Here is a 24,114-nt window from a genome sequence, read left to right as displayed (position 1 = left end):
ACTGGCAAGTCACTTAACTTTATCTCAATTTCCTCTTCTGTAAAACATAAATTGAAAATGGCTACAGCCACGCCTCTTGGGAAGATTGGATGGGGTCCTTGAAGAGTACCTGACACATTCATAAGCCTACATATGGTGTTCAATAAATTGTTAGTCTTTTCCAGAATGACGTATTTTTCTGACTGCAGAAATAAAAACTGTATACCTCTGAGACAATACAGAAAAGTATAAAACAAAGACTAATCACCCAGAGGTAACTCCTATTAACCTTGTCATGTCTGTTCTTCCAGTCTGAGTTCTACCCATTTGGTTTTTGTTTTGTTTTGTTTTGTTTTGTTTAAAGATTTTATTTATTTATTTGAGAGAGAGAGAACGAGAGACAGAGAGCATGAGAGGGAGGAGGGTCAGAGAGAGATGCAGACCCCCCGCTGAGCAGGGAGCCCGATGTGGGACTCGATCCCGGGACTCCAGGATCATGACCTGAGCCGAAGGCAGTCGCTTAACCAACTGAGCCACCCAGGCGCCCTGAGTTCTACCCATTTGTATACAGATAATATCATACGGAATACATAACTAATAGAGTAATAGCTGTTATTTTCTGAGCACTCGAAATATGCCAGGAATTGAACTAGATGCTTTACGTATGTCATTTTATTAATCTTTAAAATCCTATTCAGCAGATACTATTGTTTCCACTCTGTAGAGTTATTATCGTCTCCAAGAGGGCTATGTGCTTAGCCTGGCTCTCCAGTGTGAAATTGAAGTGCTTTCCTACATTAACCCAAGCTTGTGCTCAACAACAGCCAAACTAAACAGATATTAACAGAAATAAAATGCATGTGCTTGCTCTTGGCTTTTCCCTCCCAGGAGCCTCTTAGCTGAAATTGTGCCCTTCGCCTGAATATGCAGATCATTTTCCTGGGTGTGTGCAGGATGACATTACTACCCCTCTGCCTGATGATGACTCCTAACTACCTCATAACACTTCCATCTACAGGATAAGTGATTCTCATTTTCAGAATGAGTTCTTCCCCCAAAAAAATAGAAGGGGGGGAGGGGGTTTTGAATCTGGCCAAAGGACTTTCTAGTTGGTGTGTTCTGGTTGCTTGGAATTGCGAGGAGCCTTGGGGACCACCTTGGGATGCCCCACTTGCAAATTCCTGCCCTCCTCATCTGACTTCCAGTTCGTTATAGAACTTTGAGCTGTGTAATGATAGAATGGTAGCAGCGGGATGGTATTTTTGTTATTAGGGTTGTGTGTTCAGGAATGCTGGAATGACCCAGATACCCCTCCTCTAGGGAGGTTCCTTAAGGGGAGGTACCTCTGAGGTGAGAGCAAATGGAAAATAGGCATGCCACTTTCTTGTTAACCAAGGGCCCTTACCTCCCAGCGCGGTGAAGCCAGGAAATACGCTGGAGCATGTAACTCAGGCGAAAAGCACGGGTGGGGCCTCTGACTCTTTCTAAACCCAAATCTGACCAACGGGGGCTTTTACAATGAAAAGGGATGAATATATTGCCAGGCTCACATTTACGTAGCGCTTAAAATGGGCCAGGCACTTGACGTCTATTAACTCATTCATCCTGGCCATGTGTCCTGTTGAGGTAGAAACTATTATTATCCTCATTTTAAAATGAGGAAAATGAGGCACTCGGAGAGAACAAGACCGCTATTTTGGGGGGTTTTGGGGGGCACGCCCCTGCCCACTGGTGAATAGGGCCCAGCCAGTGTCCTGACTTAATCAGAACAGAACTAAAGTGTGGGTCAGGGGAGAGCAGGGTAAACGCCCCCTCCCGTCCCACCTGCTGGGATCGGGCAAGTCAGTAGCCCACGGCGGCTGAAGCGGACCTTCTCCTCCTGGTGGCTGCTCTCAGCCGGGGTGAGCGCCCATCCCAGCTCGATCCCGAGACGCAGCGAGACCCGCGTCCGCAAAACAGAAGGGTCTCGCACGCCACCCGCTTGCTTCCCCGCTGTCTCGCCCTCGTCTCCTGGCCCCGTTTGGCCCCCCGGCGTCTGGCCTGAGCCCCGTCCCGAAGGAGACGGCCACGAGGGGAAGCCCCCAGGCTTTGGGGCTACACACAGCTGACTCGGGGCCGTCAGTAACAGCCCTCAGTGGCTTCGGGCAAGTTAACCTCCCTGAGCCTCCATTTCCTCTTACGCAGCAGAGAGATGATACTTCCGGCAGGAAAAGGGCCAAACGGGCCGAAGGGAGGGCTGTAGGCAAAGCCGTAGCTATCGAAACGTTGTTTGCTTGCGGGACGCCAACCGCCCCTACGGGACCCTCGTGCTCTAACACGCAAAGCCTGTGAAGAACCAACTCCGCCGCGTCAGAATTGCGGGGACCCCAGCAGGGTGAGGCTGGGGGCAGGGGCGTGTCCCCGGGTCTCTGTGAGTCATTCGCACAAGGGCAGAGCGCTCTTCCGGTCACGTGGTGTTCACGGGGAGCCGGTCTCGAGGAAAAGAGGCCGAGCGGGGACACAGGGAACTCGTCCGGAGGACTTTCTGAAGAGAGATGTAGATCTCAGTGCTTTGGGAATGGTTAAAGAGTACTTCATTCAAACATCTCAGAAACCATTAGTGGTACAGGCCGCTTCCACATGGAAAGACGGCTGCACAGCGTGTTGCTGGGAAGGGAGCGTGGGAGGAGGGTGCGGTCAAACCCCATCGTCTTGGAAACGGCTTGGTAGAGCAGCTTTCCAAACTGTTACCCTGCGAAGCACTGGCCTGGAGATTTTCCTAAAGTGAGGGACTGATCCAGCGGGGTCAGGGATGGTGCCTGCGACTGCCTTTCTCACCCGCCCCCAAATGATGCCTGTGCCCCTGGTCTGTGGGCCGCGCTTGGGGAATCCGCGCGGAAGCCAAAACCGCCCCTCGGTTCTGCATTCATTCTGACGCCAGCTGCAGCTCAGCTACCCATGATCTCTGTGTGCCCCTGAATGAGTCCCGGAATTATCTTTCCCGTCTTCAGGAGCGGCCCCCAAACTCCCACAGTTAGAAAAATCACCTCGTCTTCTCCTGCAGACCCCACCGGAAACTGCTCCGGGGAGCCCAACTCTAACCGAACCCAGGCCGCCTCCCAAGCTCGCCCTCTGCTGGTAGACACGAGTCATTTCCTTCTACACCCAGCCTCTCATGCTGCTCAAACGCTCCTTTTGTTTTCCAGTTGATACAGGCAGAAAAGGTGCATGACCTAGTCCAGAGGTTTCGCTCTTGTAGATTCTGGAGCGTTTTCTCACCCTGTTCCTTCAAGTACATCCTGTAGAGGGGGTAGATAAACGTTTGATCGACCCTTACTAGCAACTTACTGTTCCGTGGTGCCTAAAAGTCCTCCTCCCCCCCCCCGATTTTGTTCCCATCCCTCCCAGGCACTTTCCAGAGTGGGGCGGCAAGCCTTCATTTACTCACAGCCTGACCACGGCAAGATGACGGACGAGAGGGAGCAAGTTTCTTGGTGGTTGTGGTAGGGGAGGCGACACAGACACAGAGACATTAGGAGCCAAAGAACGTTTCAGAGAAAGATTGGGAGATTCCTGCTGCTGATCGTATCATCATCATTTATTCACTGAAACATTTCTTAATCACCTACCTACTATCTGCAAGGCTTGGGACCAGGAGTCAAGCATTCATAACCCTACACAAAGAGATTGTAGCCTAATAGGAGAAATAAGCCTAATAGCTAACACTTACTAAGTACCATATGCCAAACATCATACTTACATTATTTTATTTAATTTTACTTACCCCTTACAGCAATCTGTGATCATCCTCATTGTACAAATGAGAAAATGAGGGGCACCGACTGGCTCAGTCGGTAGAGCATGTGACTCAATTTCAGGGTCGTGAGTTCAAGCCCCACATTGGGCGTGAAGCCTACTTTAAAAAAAAAAGAAAAGAAAGGAAATTGGGTTGCAGAGAAGTTGAGTGATACTTTCAGTTAATGATGGAGTCAGATAGCTTAAAATTACAATTTGTTATTTTCTCTAATGGGGCTCTGGGGTTTGATGGGCTTGGCTGGCTAGTTCTCACTTGAGGTCCTTTGTACAGTTGACTTTGTACAGTCAGATAGTGGCTAAGGCTAGGGTACATATCTGGCGCCAAGGCTGGGATGTCTAAAACAGTCAAGAGCTAGCCAGGCATCTGTTTGCACGGCCTCTCTGAGTGGCGAGCCTGGGCTTCCTCACAGCTTAGCGGTCAGAATAGTTGGACATCTTAGATGATAGTTGATCAGGCCCAAACTGCAAAATTTCTCATGATCTAAAAGCATACGGCCCATGGGGCGCCTGGGTGGCTCAGATGGTTAAGCGTCTGCCTTCGGCTCAGGTCATGATCTCAGGGTCCTGGGATCGAGTCCCGCATCTGGCTCCCTGCTCCTTGGGAGCCTGCTTCTCCCTCTGCATTATCTCTCGCTCTGTCTCTCATGAATAAAAAAAAAAATTAAAAAAAATAAAATAAATAAAATAAAATAAAAGCATATGGCCTCATTCCATTATATTCCCTTGGTCCAAGTGGTTACGGATCAGCTCAGTTTCGAGGAGGTAGAGTTCTGGGCTCTGTGTCTCAGTGGAGGAAGAGCTTCAAGTACACCAAGGCAAGGAACTGATGAAGACCACCTTAGAGAACGTCACCACACCTTCAGCAGCCTGACTCCAACCTTTGTGCCTTCCACCCTTACGCTCTGCTGACCCCGCATCAAACAGACACAGGCACTCCGTGCTCCGAGTGGTCGCATAGGATAGAACCGGGTACAAAGAAGGAAGTAATTAGCTCTTCTCGTCAGGGAAGGCTTCCCAGAGGAAACACCCATATGCATACACACACAGATGTCCCCTCAGTATGGAGGACAGATTGTGACTGCCGTAGGTAGCATACTATATGATGCCTACATTTTGTGAGGTGACAAAAGCTGAGGGCAAGAGACCGCTCTGAGGCAGCACATGGAAAACAGGAGCCATGAAGTCCAGTCTCAACTCGGCCACGGTGTGGCTGGGGGGCCTTGAGAGGAACCAGAAGGCCAGGAAAGGAAAGAACTAGAGGTCTTTCCAGAATATCACAGAGTGGAATTTCTGACCATGTTGTGCTCCCCCACCCCCAGGTTGGAGACCCGCACTTGGTGATCTGTATGGACTGCTCAGCAGACACCATGACTAATCGCCTTCTCCAGCGGAGCCAGAACAGCCCTTGCGCGGAAGACGCCGCCGCCATCGCCAGGCGCCTTGAAGCCTACTACCGAGCGTCCATCCCTGCGATTGCCTACTATGAGACAAAGACACAGCTACGTAAGGTGAAACATCTCGCTCCCCTCCTCCAAAATGAGCCAGTTACCTTTTCTTTCTCTCTTTTTTTTTTTTTTTTTGAGAAAAAAACCGGGAAATTTTGGTCAAGGGTTCTGGGAATTAGAGCTGCATACAGCTGCACAGTTTCACCTTTGTATAAATCAAAATTAAACATCTGTCATCATGCAGACCACAAAAAGTTGGTCACAGGGTTTTCACAGATGCCCTTATAGTTGCTAAAAACAACTCTTTTTTCCAAAATAGAGAGAGGGAGGAAGGGCGGGGGGCAGGAGCGGGGGGAGACATGGACGAAACATAGCTTCTGCCTTCCAGACCTCAGCTGAACAGGATGACCCAAAAGGTCTCTTCTAGGTCTAAGATTCAGTGACTCTGAATTTCTAGACTTCTACACAGGTCATAATTGGCACTTGGATTTCTTACTGTTACTGAGAAAAGCAGCAGACGGGGCCGGGAGAGCAGGTAGTTTGGTGCCATGGTGAAGAGACTGTGGGGAAATGGGTCGCGTCAACCTAACAATCACAAGCGATAATCCCTGGTGAATCACCATTTATTTCATGAATGTGGGAAAACTACCCAGTCCCCCTCCATCCACTCATCTAATAAGCATGTATGAAGCCCCTCCTGTGGGCTATCCATTGCCCTAGTGGTTTAGATATGGATTGTAGATACAGTTCTTGCCTCCTAGAGCTTCAGGGTTTAGTAGGGGCGATAGACAAGCCTCTGATCACGGTATGGGGACAACGTGAGCACAGAGCGAGTTCCAGCGGCCCTTTAACCAGTCTGAGGGGAAAGGAAAAGCATCGAGGAAGGCCACCGGAGGACACCTAAGCTAAGCCTCAAAGAGGGAGTGATGGGAGGGGAGCAGGGCACCCCACACCGAAGGATCCCCAAGTGAAAAAGGTCAGGCGGAACAGGTAACTCGGCTTGGCTAGGACATAAGGTGCCAAGGAAACGAGGGACAAGAGATGGGGACGGAGAGGGAAGCATGGACCAGATCAAGATGAACCTTATGCAGAACCAAGTAACTGTCCTGTGGTGGATGGGAGGGGGGCAGACACAGGAGTTAAGACAGAATGGTCAGTCCATCCGCCTTGCGGAGGATGGATCCGAGAAGCAAGGCTCCCAGGGAGGCTGGGTGCCAAAGCACAGTAGAGAGCGCGAACCCCTACTTTCTGCTGGTCACAGGAAGTTCAGAGGAGGCATCAATTAGTAAATAACCAACTTGTCTCTGAGGCAGCTACATCATCCGTTCCTTGGCAGAAACCACTGATAATGAATTCTCATCTTCTACACCTGTTAATAGTCCATTTTCCAGAATCCTAAGAACTTAGCCCTGGGTGTAGAGGTCTGAAAGGTGTCCTTTGATTTAATGCAGGGATGTCAAATATGGGGCTTGAGAGCCCCCATCCCCCACTTCCCTTCCGTGGCAGACATTGCTGACCACTCGTTCTGGGGCCTTCAGAGTGCTTGTCAACACAGCACTCCCGGCGGCTCCTAGCAATTCATGGGACCTGATCTGCAAGAGGAAACCTACATGCTGTGCTCTGTGTAGCGTTTGGCTGCCACGTAAAACAAATACTTACATTCAACACAAGCAAAAAAAGAAAGTACATTATGTAAGAGCAGGGTCTTAAGAATTCAGGGTTGCAAAAGCCTTTACAAGATTAGTGATTTCTACCCTTTGTGCAGCCTGGAACACCTAAGAAAATTGTCCAGATAGAAGAGAGTTTCTTCCACTTTCGATTTGTAGAGGTGAAAAAAAAAATCATTAAATCATTCAGAGTTTAACCACTTGCAGAGTCAGAAAATCCCTTTTATCTCCCTCTGGTCTCATTCCAACCTAAGTTCTACACACTTCACAGGTGATTGGCACACGGATACAGGACCGAGTTCTCAGAAAAATCTGAGTCCTGGAATCCTCCTTAGAAATATCCAAGTTAGTGGAAAACGAAGTTTCCAGTTCCATTTGACTCATCTCGTCAGCTTTCCCTGCATTTTGAGATGCTGGCAGCTGGGTCCGTGGTGAGGTCACGTTTATGATCCACTTAGCAAATATTTAAGATCGCTCCAGCCCTGACTCCAGAGTGGTGCGCTTCCAGCCCACGGGACCCCCAGAGGGCCTCTCAGAGGAAGTGCCTCTGCCCAAAACCGGATGAACGTGCCCGCTCCCCAACCTCCCCCAAGGACAGCAGGGGCCCTCGGAGTGCTGGGCGCAGGGAGGTGAGACTCGTTGCAGTTGCCCCCGTGGGGGTTGCCAGCAGCTGGGCCACAGAAGTGGGGACTGGAGGAGAAGCAGGGGCAAGTAACAGGTTTGTTTTCCATGGGGGATGGGGAACGCCTCTGCGCTCCTGGGCTCCATCTTCTTGCAACAGCTTCATCTCCCCCCTCCCCGGATTCTCCGTGACAGTTTGTGGCTCGTCCCTGTGATGCTCTTTGGATGGTTAGCACCTCCTCCCCGTCTGGTTGGTTTATGGACCCTCGGGCAGGGCTGTGTACCATGCAGGTGGGCCCCTGGATCATTTCAGGAGTTTTCTTGAAACTAGGTAGGAGTGGTGCAGGCGCTCCAAGATGCAAGCAAATCAGCAGCTCGGTGAGATTTCCTCAGGAATTCGAGCCACATCATGGTCCAGCCCAGAAGTAGACCGCCCTGCACCAGCGCTTCCTTCAGGCCTCAGGGTTGCCCAGGTACGCTGAGGATGAATCCGTCAGCTAACACCCCTGCCTAGGGACAGGCAGCCCTTTGGGCCCCCAGCTACCCAAAAAAAAAAAAAAGAAAAAAAAAATGCAGTGAAATTTCAAACAAAGGTAACAAAAAAGCAAAGTGGAATTGATACAGCCACTCTTTATGCCCTTATGATGCCAACATTATACAAAACAGAACTTCTGATAACGTAAACCGCAGGCTAGAGCCGAATGTGAGACAAATGATCCCCCCACTTCCCAGCCCTTTCCCTCCTCTCATTAAGGCAGCTTTGCTGGGCACCTGGGCAAGCGCTAGAACAGAACTTTACTCCACTCCTCTCCCCCTGCGCTGTGCTCAGGGCAGACATCCTTCTTCAGCTGCAGCGCTGCCGTCTCACCAGGTCTGGACAGCTGCCTCAGATGTGCCCAACACGCAGTATGACAGCCACACGCACCTTGCTGGGACCGACCCCTAAAAGGAAGCTTTTTTCCCTCTGAGTGAGAGAAGTCATCATTTAAAAACGAACAAACAAAAAACTGAAATGTAGCATTTCAGGGTAAAAAGCATAGTACCTGGCCAAAGACCCCTGGCGGAGAAAATACCGTCCTGGGCAGCAGGAAAACTGAGGCATGGTGCTGTGATGGAGTGCTGTGAATCTGGATGAGGGATTTCACTGCCTAACCTCGCCCTTCTTCACCCTCAACTAAGATGGTTGGACAGAGTAGGACCTCCTGGAATCCTCGAGGTCTATCACTATGATTCTTGGGAATTGGGAAAATAAGTAAATATATATATATATATATATATATATATATATATATATATATACACACACATAATTTTCTAATCATAAAAGTAACACGGACTTATTTTAGACAATATAGCAAGCTAGGCTCTTATGATGAAGTCTTATCATCACTCAGAGGCACACATTCTGGAGTATTTCCTCCAAATCTTGTTGCTGTGAATTTTAAAAACATGACTGTAACCATAGGCATATTGACTGATTAGGGCTCCTCGGTTGTAGGTAAGAGGCACCAACTCCAGCTGGCCTAACCCAAAACACAAAACTTAATTATTAAGGTGATGCAACCCACAGCTGAAACCCAGCAGGCCCAGGCAGGCTGTGGGACCAGGTCCCTCTTGCTTTGCACACATGCCTTCTTCTCTCACTCATCCAGATTTTTCCTTCTCTGGCCCAGAAGCCAGAATATGGCCACCCTGCAAATTCCACATCCACGTGTTACCACAACAGTTCCAAATTCCAGACAGAAATGTTCTGACTGGCCTTGCTTTGCTCAGGGTCTTCTCCCTGGTCCTGTCAACTCTGGCCAGGCAGATGGGGGTCACATGGGACTTTTTCATTTGTTCCGTGGATATTTTGTTGAGTGAGGACTATACATCAGATACTATTCTTGGTCCTGGGGACACAGAAATAAACACAATAGACTGAAAAATGTTAGACAAGAAAGTAAAATAATTGCTGATAGGATAATCTCTATGAATAAAACAAAACAGAATGAGTTGTTGGTGGGGGAAGGGAGGGCGTATTTTAGGTGGGTGTTTGGAAAGTGTCTGAGGGGTAGCATTTGAATTAAAACCTGGCCCATATACACATGGCTGCCTGGGACTCTTCCCTGGGAATTGGGTGGGCGATAAGGAATTCCCAGGAGAGAAGGGCTTGTTGGGGGGGAGGGGTTATCCCCCAGAAATAGTTACCTCAAGTGGCATAAGCAGAATTGTATAAATTAATATTTCAAGCTTCTTTTTGCCAAGTATAAACGTAACAACTTTTTTTAAAAAAAAGACACAAACTAGAAAATGTAAGAGTATAGAGATAAGAATCTTCCACCCAAACCACTAATGAACAGTTTGGTATATTTTCTTACATTTGTTTTTCTCCACCTGTTCCGTACTTTTTGCTCAGGGTGATAATCAGCCCCCAAACACCCCGGGCCATAGATGAAAGGGGCTTGGTAACAGATGATAACTGTCCCTGGGTTATTTATTAGCCTTAATCAATTAAAAAAAAAACAAACAAAAAGAGAGGCCAATGACTCCGGAAACACGCGTTTCACAGATGCAGGAAATCAAGTTCCTTGGCAACTCTCTCTACCTTTGCAGAGGAGAAAGTTAGGGTTTTTGTTCCCCCATTCTTCTGCTGCAGTGTCCCAGCTTCCTAAATAGTTTAGCCATTTTTAGTAAGTCCTGAAATAGAGCAACATCCATTGTTGTTCTGGGGAGTCATCCAACCTGGCAGGAGACTTCCTGTGAACTGAGGGAGAAAGAATGAGAAAGGCAGTCCCTGGCACCGGCTGGAAGGGAGGGGACGCAGAAGACAGGGGAAGGTCAAACTTCACCCTTGACGACCCTTAGCCAACTGGATTCCGAAGTGCGGAATCTAACACAAGTAAAGGAAAAGCCCGGATTACCTTTATACCTTGGATTCTCTGTACTTGAGGTCTTAATTTTGATTCTTCTTTCAGTTGACTAAAATAACTCTTTAGTTCAGTATTTCTGTGACTCTCGGACAATGTTGCTACAGGGGCTTTACACACAAATGACAGCTTCACTGGATATAACATTTAGGTCATAATATTTTCCTTTCTTTTTAAGCTTTTATTTATTTATTTGAGAGAGAGCAAGGGTGAGAGAGAGCAGGAGCAGGGGGAGGGGCAGAGGCAGAGGGAGAAGCCCCGCCGAGCAGGGAGCCCGACGCGGGGCTCGATCCCAGGACCCTGAGATCATGACCTGAGCGGAGGCAGATGCTTAACGACTGAGCCACCCAGGTCCGCAGTCGTAATATTTTTCAATCAGCATTCAGGAAACATCGCTCCACTGTTCTCAAGCATTTAGTGTCGTGGAGGAAAAGGCAGAGACAGATTTGGAAGTCAACTTTTTTCAGCTGGTATCTTTAAATATACTGGGGTTTGGGTCTTTTTGTTTTCCCCGTGTCATTCGGTTCTCGTGTCCAGATTTCGGTCTGCCTTCATGCCCTGGCACAGTCACCTTTCTTGTCTAACTTGAGAGTTTTCTGTAATTATCCTCCGATTACTTTTGCTGTCCTTCTGTTCCTTGTCTCTCCTCAAAATCCCTCAAAAACCACGAAATTCTTAGATCTCTGTTCCTTCTATACTAGCTCTGTCCAAAAGAAATACAAATGTGACCCAGTGTGGAATTTTAAGTTTCTCTAGCAGCCACCTTTAAAAAAGCCAAAAGAAAACAGGTGACCCCGATCTGATCAAGGCTTGGCAACCGGTGCGTATTTGACATGGACGGTGCATCTCAGAGTGGCCGCGCTCAGAGGCTCAAGACCAACATGCAGCAGGGACGTCTGCAGTGGGGAGTGGGGCTCTCCATCTACAGCCCACTCCGTGACGTCACTTCTGTGCTCTGGACTTCCTAGGAAAAAGCCCAACTCCGCTTTTCACGCTATCAGTCCTGCTCCCGAGCTGCCGACATTGAGCTTAATGCTCAGGTGCGTTTTCCGTTGGCCCCAGCTCAGTCTTTTTTCTTCTCACCACACCTGTTCTCATGCCGTGACTGCTCTCATGGCACAGCATCCACGGCTTCCTACCTACGGTCTAAACCGGCAACAGCATCCATTCGTTGCCCCTCCTCTGTGTTTGTAGAGCCCTGTTTCTTTCCCCAGCTTCGTACTTGTCATGCTTTATTATACTGACTTCTCTACAAGTCTGCAGCTACCAAGAGAAAGTCAATTCTGTAGTGGGAAGCGGGATGTCTGTCTTGTTCGCAGCTTTTCCCCCGGCCACGATGCCTGGCACAAGAAAAAACGTGCTCAATAAATATTTATTGTTGAGTACTCAAAAAATTATATTTAAAATTTTTCTAGTTCCTCTAGGTTATGATTATCGGAGGTCTTCTTTCCTTCTGAGTCTCTGAGAATGTGTGCCCTTTGCCTGTTTCTAGAGTAGTTTTCCCCAGAAGGCTCAGTTTGTCTTAAGTTTACTCATCCCCTATTCTGGTGATCTATTGCTGTGTGACAAACCACTCCAAGACGTAGTGGCATGAATCGACAGCTGTTACTTGCTTCAGGCGTTTGGAGGAAGCACGGTGGCGATGGTGCCTCTCTGCTCCATGGGGTTTGGGGCCTCAGCTGGGATGACTCCAGCAACGGGGAGCTACCACGGTGGGGGCTGCTGCATCCACTACGGAGACGGGTCCTCATTCATATGTCCAGAGCCTGAACGGGGCTGGCTCCGCTGGAACTGTCCACCAGAGCACCTACACGTGGCCTCTCTGGAATGGCTTGCACTTGGCACAGCACGGTTCCCGGCTCCAAAGGTGCGGCCCCAGGAAGAGCCTCCAGTGAGTGAGTGTTCCGAAACACCAAGGCGGGAGCTGCGAGGCCTCTTCTGGCCAAGCCTGAGAAATCACACAGCATCCCTTCTACCTCATTCCACTGGTTATAAGAATGTCCCTAAGGCCAGCCCAGGTTCAAGGGGAAGGGGGTTCCATTTCATCTCTTGATGAGTGAGTAGCAGGGTGATATTCAGAAAAGTATGTGGGGTGGGAGATACTGTTTCAACTCTCTTTGGAAACTGTAATCTGCTACGTCCTTCAATTTGGGGGTGGATTGGAAGGAAATCTCCTGACCCACAAGACGTGCAGGTGATCATAAATGTCACTTGATGTGTGCTCGAGGACCAGTGGCACTCAGGACTGGTCCTTTTGGATCTCATGCTGGAAGGCAGGCTGGGGTGCATCCGGGAAGCTCACACCTAACATGGGATTTCGGGGCTGAGACGTGCTGAGCGGGGACCACCATCACCCTGAGATGCACTTGACCTGTGCCTCTTTCTGCTTCCCCTCCTGCACCAGATCAGTCCTTCTGGTTTGGGATGTGTTCCCCCCTCTCTCCTTAGTCGTTCTTTTGGTAATACGGTCTTAAATTAGATTTAGAAAAGGACATCCTGGTGGGGCTTCGGGAGAACAGCTCTTGCCTTTGAAAGTCGTGGCCACACAGCAGAAGGATAGATGCCTGCTTTTCTGGTCATTTTCTAAGTCAGGGGCAGATTATGGAATCTAATTCCACTGGCAAGAGGTAGCAATCCAAGTTTTCAGAATTCCTGCGACCATTCACCTTTTTCTGGGTCTCCATGGGCATTTTAGTGGGAAACTGGGAGAGGCTTGCCAGATCCCACGCCCCAGGGGGGAGGGGCAGGGGGCGAGCGTCTCTTCAGATTCTCTGAAGATCAAACAGGCTAGGGGAAAAAAGCATTAGTGGGTGGTTCCGTGGTCCCAGCTGTGTTAAAATTGCCAAGTGTTCATGTTGGTGGCTAGGTTTAGATTTATTTCAAAGGATTTTTTTTAATTACCAAAGTAATAAGTGCTTACTATAATAAGCAAAGAGTAAAAGTATCTACGTATGTACACATTATATATATGTATATATATAATAAAACAACTAGCAATGCTCCCTCCAGCCTTACTTCCCTCAAATAACCAGTGTGAGCAGTTTACAGTGTATCTTTCCACCTCTCCTCCTCACCCTCTTCTTCCTCCTTCTTTCTCTGTCTCTTGTATCTCACATTCTCTTGCTCTTGCTCCCTCTCTGACCACTGACCAATCTACTCTGTATAAACACCCCCCTCCCCCACCCATGGTGGAAGGTTCTGATTTCATGAAAATCCTACTATCCTGTACACATTTCTCTGAAACACCTGGCAGTCAGTACACATCACAATGATGTTTTCTTTTTAATAGCTATGAAATCCTCTCTAATATGGATATTCTATAGTTTCTTCCGGCATTTTGTTTCTAGTTTGTTTTGTCCACTGCGAACAACTGGGCAGTCGATGGGAACACCCTTATTTAGGCTTTTGTGTCTCCTAGGAGAGATTGTTGAGCTGTTTTCAGCAGAGGCTTTTTTTAACCCATTTGCATCCACTTCCCTTTCTCTCCCTGGCGCCGGAGAAGTTTTTTGAACCCAGAAAAGCTCCGGGATTTCCCAGTTCCCGATGGCTGGGCCTCTCCTATCAATGCCCCTCGTTCAGCGGAGTTTGCACCTCAGTTCCGAGTGCGAGGCCTCCCCGGATTCAGGCTGGACCTGCCCAGGTTGAGTGCCACTAGCCACCCGGCTTTGGAGACAGCCCTCCCGCCTGCCGCCCAGTGAAAAGAAATGTGCACGAGGGGGCAGATGACTTCAAGGAGCCCTAAGGTTCTGTCCCTCTCACTTGACAAATGAGGCATAAATCTTCCATCTGCCTCTGACTTAGAAACTTTTTTTTTAAGTTTTTATTTATTTGATAGAGAGAGCACGAGCAGGGGGAGTGGCAGGCAGAGGCAGAGGGAGAAGCCGGTTCCACACAGAGCAGGGGGAACCCGATGCGGGACTCGATCCCAGGACCCTGGGACCATGACCTGAGCCGAAGGCAGATGCTAACGACTGAGCCAGCCAGGCGCCCCTAGATTGATTTTAATTATGTAGTATTAAAGATTCAGTTCCTCGGTGCTAGCCACCTTTCAAGTGGCCCCTGTGGCTCCCACTTTGCATAACGCTGTTCTAGACTATCCTAGAAAGTTCAACCTAAAAACTGCTGGTATTTTAAACAGGAAAATGACTGATCAGGGAGGTCTTAGAATTTTTTTGATGTCTACGAAAAAGAGCTGTCATTCAAAGTTAAACTCCAGACAAAATTCGGAGGAAGAGGAAAAAAGAAGGAAAGATTTTAAACGTAACTTTCTAAATGGACAAACCGTGCTCAGACGTTGGGAAGTCCTGCGTGCAGAGAAGCCATTCATATGCAGATTATAAATCGTTCTTAAATTGTTGCTAATGCTTGTCTTTACGGCTCTCTAGAGCAAAGGCCTCTGTAGCCCTCCCTCCTACGGCCTTGAGAATGAGGAGCACTATGTGGCCTGACCGGAATTGCAAAATGGAGGGCTCCCCAGAAGCGTCGTTTACATCACCCTAACTTTTGAAGACCAGCGGACGCTGGGCCCCAGACAGCGTGCAGGTGCTGCATATTAAGGGTTTTGCCGAGCCTCGTCTGGCAGTGAGGGGGTCCCCGCGGTGGGGGGGCTCCGTCTGGCTCCACGGAGGATGAGATTAAAAGAGGAAGAAGGTGGCGCACACAACAATCATAAACCACTCCGTGGCAGCTTGGGTTTGCCCCAGAAGCCCCATGGCGCCAGGACATGAAAAACAAAACTAAAATTCAAGCAATGTTTGTAACAGCGTGGGAAAATTCAGGAGAAACACAACTAGACCCGGGCAGTGTTTGAACCAGCCCAGTTTTATGGCTTGCAAATTCACAGAACTAGAGAGAAAGAATAGACAAAATGTGCGTTTCCTAAGGCAGTGTAACTACTCTCCTAATTTAGGACATGTTCTGCTGACTACTGGGAAATATTATCACTGAGTGCTCTCCTTTGAGAAGTCAGGTGAAAACTCAAGATTCTATTGTGTTTCCTGTTCACTTGCTCTTAGCTGTTTTTATAAAAAAAAAAAAAAAGTATTTTCTATACTGATCACTTACTGCAGGATTTTATATCAAGTCTCAGACCCAAAAAGATAGGTTCTTAAAGTCAAAAGTAAATCCACTTACCTAGGTTTCAATTAAATTAAATACATTAAAACTTCATACATTCTGACTCTGCCAAGTCAGACTTGGAGGTCTTTTGGGAAAAGGACGTCGTGAAGCTTATACTTTAACTCTTCCTGGGAAAAGAGAGTTGCTATAAACTAATATAGCATAAGCACTGATTATGGAGCAAAACCTCGGAGGATGTCTTATTTTCTAGTTTGCACGATTGCTGAGGAAGTCACCCCCACACAAAACAATCAGGATCCAGGATTCTTATCTGTTCACTAAGGATGTTCAACACCTGCACCTTGTTAGCTGGTTTCAATGTGTTAAAGTTGTAAGCACTGAGAATAGTTCCTGTAACTTAAAATGCACTCAATAAGTTGGCTCTTTCCCATTTCCTTTGAGTTAGAGTAATATATGAAAATATCAAAGTCACTTAACCGTTCTCTTAGAATATTCTCCATGTGGGAATTCTCTGAGCAGGGGGACCAGGGAGCTGACCTATCTGCCACTAATATGGTCATGGACAGTGTAAACAATAAGGCACTTTACGGATCTAAATCTTCTCACCCACCCCCACTACATGGGAGGGAACCTGAGAGGGGGCCAGGGAAGTGAGTGAACACCCTTTCCCTCCTTCCAGGGTTTGATAAGGCAAGGGCGGGTTCCGCAGGGCAGAGGGCAGTGGCAGGTTTGCCAAAAGGGGATGTTAGGAGGGCAGACATTCATTCCAAGGCTTGTACATTCAGGTTAAAGATAATAAGGCATTATGGGGCAGTAAAAAGGAAAAGGAATGAAGTATTGATACCCACTAAAATATGGGCGAAACTTGAAAACATGGTGCTTAGTGGGGGGAAAAAAAAGTCACCAGAAAATACATTTACTGTGTGATTGCTTTTATAGAAAATGTCTGGCAACAGGCAAATCTCATCCTGAGCTATATTTCCAGCCTCCTCTTCTCCTTCCTCCAACTCAAGCAGCATTTGCTGGATCCTCAACAAATGACGCACTGTTCCCTGAAAACTCCACGTGCTTTCAGATCCCTATCCCCTTGCACATGCTGGTCTCCCCACAGAGAAGGCTCTCCTCCTTCTTTATTATCTTCAAATGCAGATCTAGTCCTGTAGGCCCAGCTTGACTGTCAACACCCAGCGAACAGTCTTGACGCCCACTGATGGGCACCTCACCACCATGAAAATGTCAACCGAGATTTGAAATAGCATAGAGTATCAGAGCTGGAACCAAACCTGGAGGTTACCATGTCTGACATCAGTCCCTTTACAGAACAGAGGAGGAAACTGAGGCCCCGAGGGGATGCACGGCTGGTCTGAGTCCTGAAGCTCACCGGAGACAGTACCGGGTTATCATCGCTCCTGATACAGTGCTCTTTGCCTTACACTCCAGCCCTCTTGCAATTTTTTGACTAGGCAAATATTTATCAACGACTTTTATGTACCTGTGATCGATTATATCAACTCATACTTTAAAAACCCTTACGTGTAACTCCCCATTATTACTGTGAAACAGAATCTATAGGCCTCTTTATGGTCAACAAAGGCTTACCATTCCAGCTTCACTCCTTGCTGCCCCAACCAAATTCAACCACGCAGCCATTCTGAACTGGTGGATGTAATATCACGTAGTCAAAAGTGCAAGGACTTCGAGTCAGAGACCTGGGTGTTTTTTTTGTTTTTAAAGATTTTATTTATTTATTTGAGAGAGAGGATGAGAGGAGAGAGCGAGCACATGAGAGGGGGGAGGGTCAGAGGGAGAAGCAGACTCCCTGCTGAGCAGGGAGCCCGATGCGAGACTCGATCCCGGGACTCCAGGATCATGACCTGAGCCGAAGGCAGTCGCTTAACCAACTGAGCCACCCAGGTGCCCGAGACCTGGGTTTTGACCAGGTCCCTGCCACATACTTAGCTGTACAACCTTGGGAAATTTAATTCATCTTTCAGAGCCTCAGTTTTGTCACGTGTGAAATGGGGATGACCGTATCTGTCTTTCAAGATCCTTGTCAGAATTACCTGATTGTTTAAAAGCATGGAGGCTGGGGAGCAGGGAATGGAATGAGGGAGGAAGTGAGGAGGGGAAGGACTGGAGGAGGGAGGGAGAGAGTCAGGGAGGGGATGATGGAGGGCTTGAGAGAGGATGAGAGAGAGAGAAGCGAGCTAGCAAGCATGGGCAGAAGTGGAAAAAAAATTAAAAATAAATAAAAGCACTTATGCTTCATTAATGGTGAAGTTTATCGTTTTAGATGATGACGACGACTTTCCTCAGGAAGTGTCCCTGCCCTCCCAACAGCCTGGAAGGTGCTCCTCTATCAACCACTCCTGTACTTACCTCAAACCATGTCAATTCCTGTTAATTCTTTGTCTCTGCTCTTGAGCTGGGAGCTCCTTGAGAGCAGGATCCTTTTGTCTTGTTCAGCTTGGTATCTCCAGCACATAATACATTGTTAGCACCCAGGAAATGTTTGTTGGTTGAAAGGAAAAGGAAGGAGAGGAAAAGCAAGAGGCAAGGTGCTGTAATGGACACAAGCATGGCAAAGCCGAAGTCTCTGCCCCCAGGTGGAAAGCCTCTGACTCTCTAAGAATCGGGTAGGACACATTTACTGGGGGAGGGGTGCTTACATTTTTTAAAATTTTAATGTTTTCCTTATTGTGAAATACATCATACACACGGCACTGCAAAAGCAGTGTGTATGGTTTGAAGAATTATAAAACGAACACCATGTAATCACGACGCAGGCCCAGAAGTCGGAAGGAATGGCAGCTCCCTGGGTCTCCCCAGGTCACCTCTTCCTTCCTCTCTCCAAGAAGTGGCCACTTTCCTGATGTTTATGATAATCATCTTCTTGCTTCTCTTTATGATTTACCACTCATGTATGGATCCCCAACCGACACAATTTAGCGTTGCTTGTTCTTGAATTTTACATAACTTGAATCATACTGTATGCATATTCTTCCGAGACTCGCTTCCTTCTCTCACTGCAACGTTGAGAGATTAGCCCCTGTTGCTGACTGTAGCTGTAGGGTTTCTTCCATCACTATACTGGTCCATCATGTGACTATGCCACCATTTATTTATCCATCTATTGCTGATGGACTTTTGCGGTTTTTCCAGTTTGGGGCTATTACAAACATCACTTCTATAAACATTGTTGTATCTATTTTCTGGGATATTTAAATGTGGTGGGTTTTTTTTTGGGGGGGGGGGGGGCGGTGGGTTTGAGAATTTATTTTACCTTCAGGATCTGTGAAGTCCCTAGCATTGTGAAATCGAAACTACTTTGCACAAAGAAGGTAGACAAGAGCGGAAGAAATCAGTGTTTTTCAGAGTGTGGTCCAAGATGACCCACAGCAAAATCATCTGGAGAATGTGTTAAATATGTGGATTAGATGGCCCAGCCCAACCCTAGCAAATGAGAACGTGTGGAGATAAAGCTTGAAAAAGCTGCATCTTAGCAGGCTCGCTGCCCACCTCTCTCACGAGTCTTAGGTGGGTCACCAGGCCTCCTCTTCCTGCTGTCCGAGGTGTGGTGGGACACTCCTCAGTGGCTGGGACAATGTTAGGAAACTTTGAGAGAGGAAGGGTACGTAGTAGTGCCTTCATGCCCAGGAATCAGCTCCCTCCATGCTTCCGCTGGGACAGCCCCTCGAGGTGGTGTACGAACAACGTCCAAGGGGACCAGTTGCGGTCCCAGCTCTCCGCTTTCTTCTCTGCAGTCCCACCCCATGCCCTATTCCTGTCCTCCAAATGCTCTGCAGCACTCAGAAGTCTTAACTCGTCTTTCCATGAGCCTCAACGATACTTTACCTCAACAAGGCACCTAGTTTTTGTTGTTTTAAATAGATTTTGAGTTTTAAATCACAGCAAAACTGAACATAAAGTACAGAATTCTCATATACCCTTGTCCGCAAACACAACACAACCTCCCCCACGATCAGCATCCCACACAAGCGTAGTATGTCACAATCGATGAACCTACATCAACACATCATTCTCACCGAAAGTCCAGGTTAATGTACATTAGGGTTCACTCTTGGTGTTCGCACTCAATGGATTTTGACAAATATGTGATGACCTGTATACAACATTAAGTTTCACTATCATAAAAATCCTCTTTATTCCACCCATTCTTTCCTCTCTCCCCACAACTCAGTCTTTTTACTATCTCCCTAGTTTTGCCTTTTTCATAATGTCATATGGTTATTTAGCCTTCTCAGATTGACTTTTTTCACTTAGTAATATGAATTTTAAGTTCCCCAAGTCTTTTCATGGCTTGGTAACTCGTTTGAGTGCTAAATAATATTCCACTGTCTGGATACCACAGTTTATCCACTCACCTAATGAAATCTTAGTTGCTTCCAAGTTTTGGCAATTATGAATAAAGCTCCTATAAACGTGCATGTGCAAGTTTCTGTGTGGACATAAATTTTCAGCTCCTTTGGGTAAATAGCAAGATGCACAATTCCTGGATGATACGGTTAAGAATGTTTAATTTTGTAAGAAATTGCCAAAGTGTCTTCCAAAGTGGCTGTACCATTTTGCATTCCTCAGCAAAGAATGAGCATTCCCGTTGCGCCACACTTTCACCAGCATCCGGTGGGTTTTTTTGGATTTTGGCCAAATAGGTGTGTAGTGGTATCTAATTGATGTTTTAATTTAGACAAACCTAGTTTTTAAACAACTACTCACTTTTCCTCTGTGGTTTTGGGGTCTCTTATTTTAAAATTTTGCACAAGTTATGAGCAGGTAATTCATTTTTTATTGTTAGAAACAGTCTTATCTACAAATATTTCTTAAGACTAACTTTCTGGGGGCGCCTGGGTGGCTCAGTCAATTAAGCATCCAACTCTTGATTTTGGCTCAGGTCATGATCTCAGGGTCGTGGGTGCAGAGTCGGTTTCAGATTCTCTCTCCCTCTCCCTGGCCTCTCCCTATGCTGTTGTGCTCTAAATAAGATCTTAAAAAAAAAAAAAAAAAAAAGACTAACTTTCTCTTTTTTTTCCCTTTTAAATGTAGGTTAATGCAGAGGGGACGCCAGAGGAAGTTTTTCTTCAACTCTGCACAGCTATTGACTCTATTTTCTGAAGGCAAAAAAGCATGTGCATTAAGGAGAGTGGAGACAGAAAAAAATATTAAAAGGTTCATCCCTTAACACAGTATGTTTCAAGTTAAACCTTTAGTGCTCCCCGCCGCCGCCCCAATCCTAACATTGCTGTTTGCTGCCCAACTCGACCTTCCTGAGAGGTGTCTGGAAATCATGCATGATGTATTTCGTATGCTCCACCTCTTCTCCCTCACCCCACAGCTGTCCGCCCCCTGGCACCACACTGCTCTGCGGTCCCGGCCGTGCCCCCGAGCTGCTGGTGTGTAAGCAGCAGTGAGTGCTGGCGTGCGCCAGTGGTGCCCCCAGGACTCGCAGCAGTCTGTCTGGTTTCCCTCTGCCAAGTAGGGGATTGGCGCCCCTAACCCCACAGCACATTTCTCTTCCTCATCCCGACACTGACATGCTGTTGCCTGATGAAGGGCCTTCATCTGAGGGGCAGGCCTAGGCATCTCCTCAAGTCTCATCCACTAGCAGTAGCTCAGAGCCAGAGACTGGGCTGACAACTCCAATTGCTGATAAGAAATGTGATTAAATTTGATAAGAGATAATACAGTGTGAAATTGTATAGCTTTCCCGAGACAGTAAAACCCAGACTAGTCACCAATAACATGTGTCCGTTCATTTTTTGGAAACTGGCTACTTGGACTGCTGTCATAATGGCTAAGAAAACAAACTGGATAAATTGTCTAACCTGATCGCTTTTATACCTGGTGGTGCATTTCAGCAATGATAAATTAATACCAATGATCAAACATAACTTTAAAGCACGAGGTGATTTGTTACTGCATTCACTGGACTAATGTCAGCTTACAGTTTTGATTTCACATGATCACCTATTTACTTATTGTTACTGCCAAGCAAGTAAGAAATAAAGTAACAGTAACCAAACTGATGTGGGTAGGAGAGGCATGTCAGTACATGATGTTTAACAGATCCCAGAGGTACATTCGTTTCATACAGGCCTTCAACAGGGCTGTGCAAACCTTATCATATCCATATGTAAAACTGTGTTTTCCTTGCTTCAAACCAGTGAAGTTTGGGTTCTCTTTTGTGCTATCAGTTGCCAAATCAGAGCTTCTTATATATTCTACTGGAATAATTGCATCTTCCATTCAGTCACTATAAAAGACCATAGTTTCAGTTTGCATGACTTTTTTCCCCTTCAATGGTTGTGCTGATAAGGATCCAATTCTGGGACAGAACTGTATTTTTAAAGTCATTTTTTTTCTTTTGAAATGGATATGTACAAATAAAATAAATGGAACACAACAAAACTCTTTTTCTATTTATTTGTAACTCACATCATTCTGGAAAGCACTTGAAGCCTTATTCCAAACAGAATTAGAAGCAAAGACAGTAATAGTTGAAATTTAGGATATGCTCATATGGTTTTAATTTTGGCCATAGATCAGTTTTGAGCTATTACAGAGAGAATTCTCAGTGTACTCATGATACATGGTAATTTTTGTATTTCCTTTTGCTCTAGCAGTCATTCTTAAACAGAAATGTCCGTGTTTGCTAAAGAAAAAATTAAGCTTCTTTGGTTACAATTATGCCTCTATTACAAAAAGGGGCATGTTCCTACAACTCACACAGTTGTCAAATGCTTCATTACTAGCCCAGCTGTCACACTCTCTATAAGGGGGCACAAGGAGCATTTCAGCAAATGAGAGAGTTAGAGGATGAAAATTATCACTTATGCCAAAAACACAAAATGACTCTTTGTAGGGATTAACATTCTTTAAACACATACCACATACTGGCAAACACAGTCCATGCCTACCACAGCTCTGACAGCTTCAGGAAGGGAAATGAGATGGCAGGGCAGCAGACAGGGCCAGCCATGGCTTTTATGGCTGTAGCTGGCTGCCCACTTGAAAAAAAAAAACCAACCAACCAACCAGCAGGGGTAAATGGCTTTGCCCCTGAAGAGTATCTAGAGATGCAATAGATTGCTAAAACATGTTACTGATGTGGATGGCTTGAAATAACATCACTACTTTAAAGTCACAGGATTTTAAAGCAGGAAAGGATCTCAGAGGTGTTTGCCTAGCAAAAGACCTTGTGTGTATGGAAATAAGACATCAGAACACGATCCAAACTCCTTTACAGTGGTCCACATTCAAGGCCTCACCCGCTCTGGCCCTGTAACTTTGTATCACCCCATCAACTATACTCTCCTCTTGCTCATTTGGCTCAAGCTACCTGGCCCTCTTAATGTTGCCTAAACAAGCCAAGCTCTTTGCTCCATCAGGACCCTTGTTGCTATCCTTCTGCCCCTTCCACCAGGTTATCCATAAGCTAATTCCTTCACTCCGTCCAGGTCTCTGTTCAAATTTACACTCGTCATCAAGACATTCTTTGATTATTCCATCTAAAAATGACAGACGGGTCTCCATTCTTCCATCATTTTTCTTTAACCGTTATTTTTCTTCACAGCATTTATCTCTGCTTAACTTTACGTAGTATTTCACATGTACTTGTTTACTGCTATTCTGCTGCATTAGACTATAAGCTCTATAAGGGCAAAGCATAGCAATTTTTGAGAGCTAACATTTAAATCCTCTGAACCTTTGTTACTTCCCTATAGAGATCATAATAATAAGCACCCTCATAGAGGAGTTGTGAGGATTAAACAAGTTAATTATACCTCTATATCATTTACTAGTTCCTACTGTTCAATAAAAGGTGGTTTTTAGTCAACATTTATTGAGTGCGCCTCACAATTGGGACTGGGACCCAGAATATCCACTCTAGTGTCCTTTCACTCTAAAAACATGGCAGAGAATCAAGATATATGGCCTAGCTGGGGATCCAGAGAGAAGTATAATCTCAGTCGCCCAAGGTTGAACCACATCCTCCAGAAGAGATAGGATGCAATTCTTCAGTCCTCTCAGAGCCCTGGAAAGATCCTCTGAGGCAGGCCCTCTAAGGGCCCCACATGGGCACTCACAGACACACTCAGACATAAGTGGTCTCTCTCTCCTACCTTCCTGGAGAAAAAATGTAAGTCATGGAAACACCGATCATACTACCAATAAATATTTACTGAAAATCTACAAGAGCTAGGCAGGCCATAGGGATACAGACAGACATGGATGGTCTCTGTCCTCATGGAGCTAAATGTGATACCACTCTCAAAAACCCATTTAATCGGCTACATGAGAAGTTTAAAAAAAAAAAAAAAGTCATGGGGGGGATCATATCAACAGAAGCGTATTTCATAAAGTTAAGAAATAAAGACCCTTAATAACCTAAAAATGACAATGCCTCCATAATCTTTGTGGGGAAAAAAACTACCTGTTATTTGGAGACTTCCAGTACACCTAGAGCAACGGCTTTCAAACTCTGTTACCCACATTAAAAAAACACAGTTTACACAGCATGCCACAGTTACAACTAAAAAAGGAATTTCACAAAACAGTATTTATCCTTACCACCTGTGATATACTATTTTCTTAAAAAAA

At 46.5% G+C, this 24,114-nt stretch overlaps 1 protein-coding gene across 1 annotated transcript in view; it reads left to right on the top strand.

The window, feature by feature from the left end:
* AK5 (adenylate kinase 5) overlaps positions 1–20,866 on the top strand; it is a 239,683-nt gene extending 218,817 nt beyond the window's left edge. Inside the window, exons 13-14 of the mRNA XM_035018241.1 lie at positions 5,094–5,282; positions 20,560–20,866. Coding sequence (XP_034874132.1) covers positions 5,094–5,282; positions 20,560–20,628 — 258 coding nt within the window. The 3' untranslated portion in view covers positions 20,629–20,866. The remainder of the gene's footprint in view (positions 1–5,093; positions 5,283–20,559) is intronic.
* The last annotated feature ends 3,248 nt before the right edge of the window (positions 20,867–24,114 follow it).

This window comes from Mirounga leonina, unplaced genomic scaffold (assembly GCF_011800145.1).
Source record: "Mirounga leonina isolate KUSES-001 unplaced genomic scaffold, KU_Mleo_1.0 Mir_173, whole genome shotgun sequence".
NCBI lineage: Eukaryota > Metazoa > Chordata > Mammalia > Carnivora > Phocidae > Mirounga > Mirounga leonina.
This window is presented reverse-complemented; position numbering and strand designations above follow the sequence as displayed.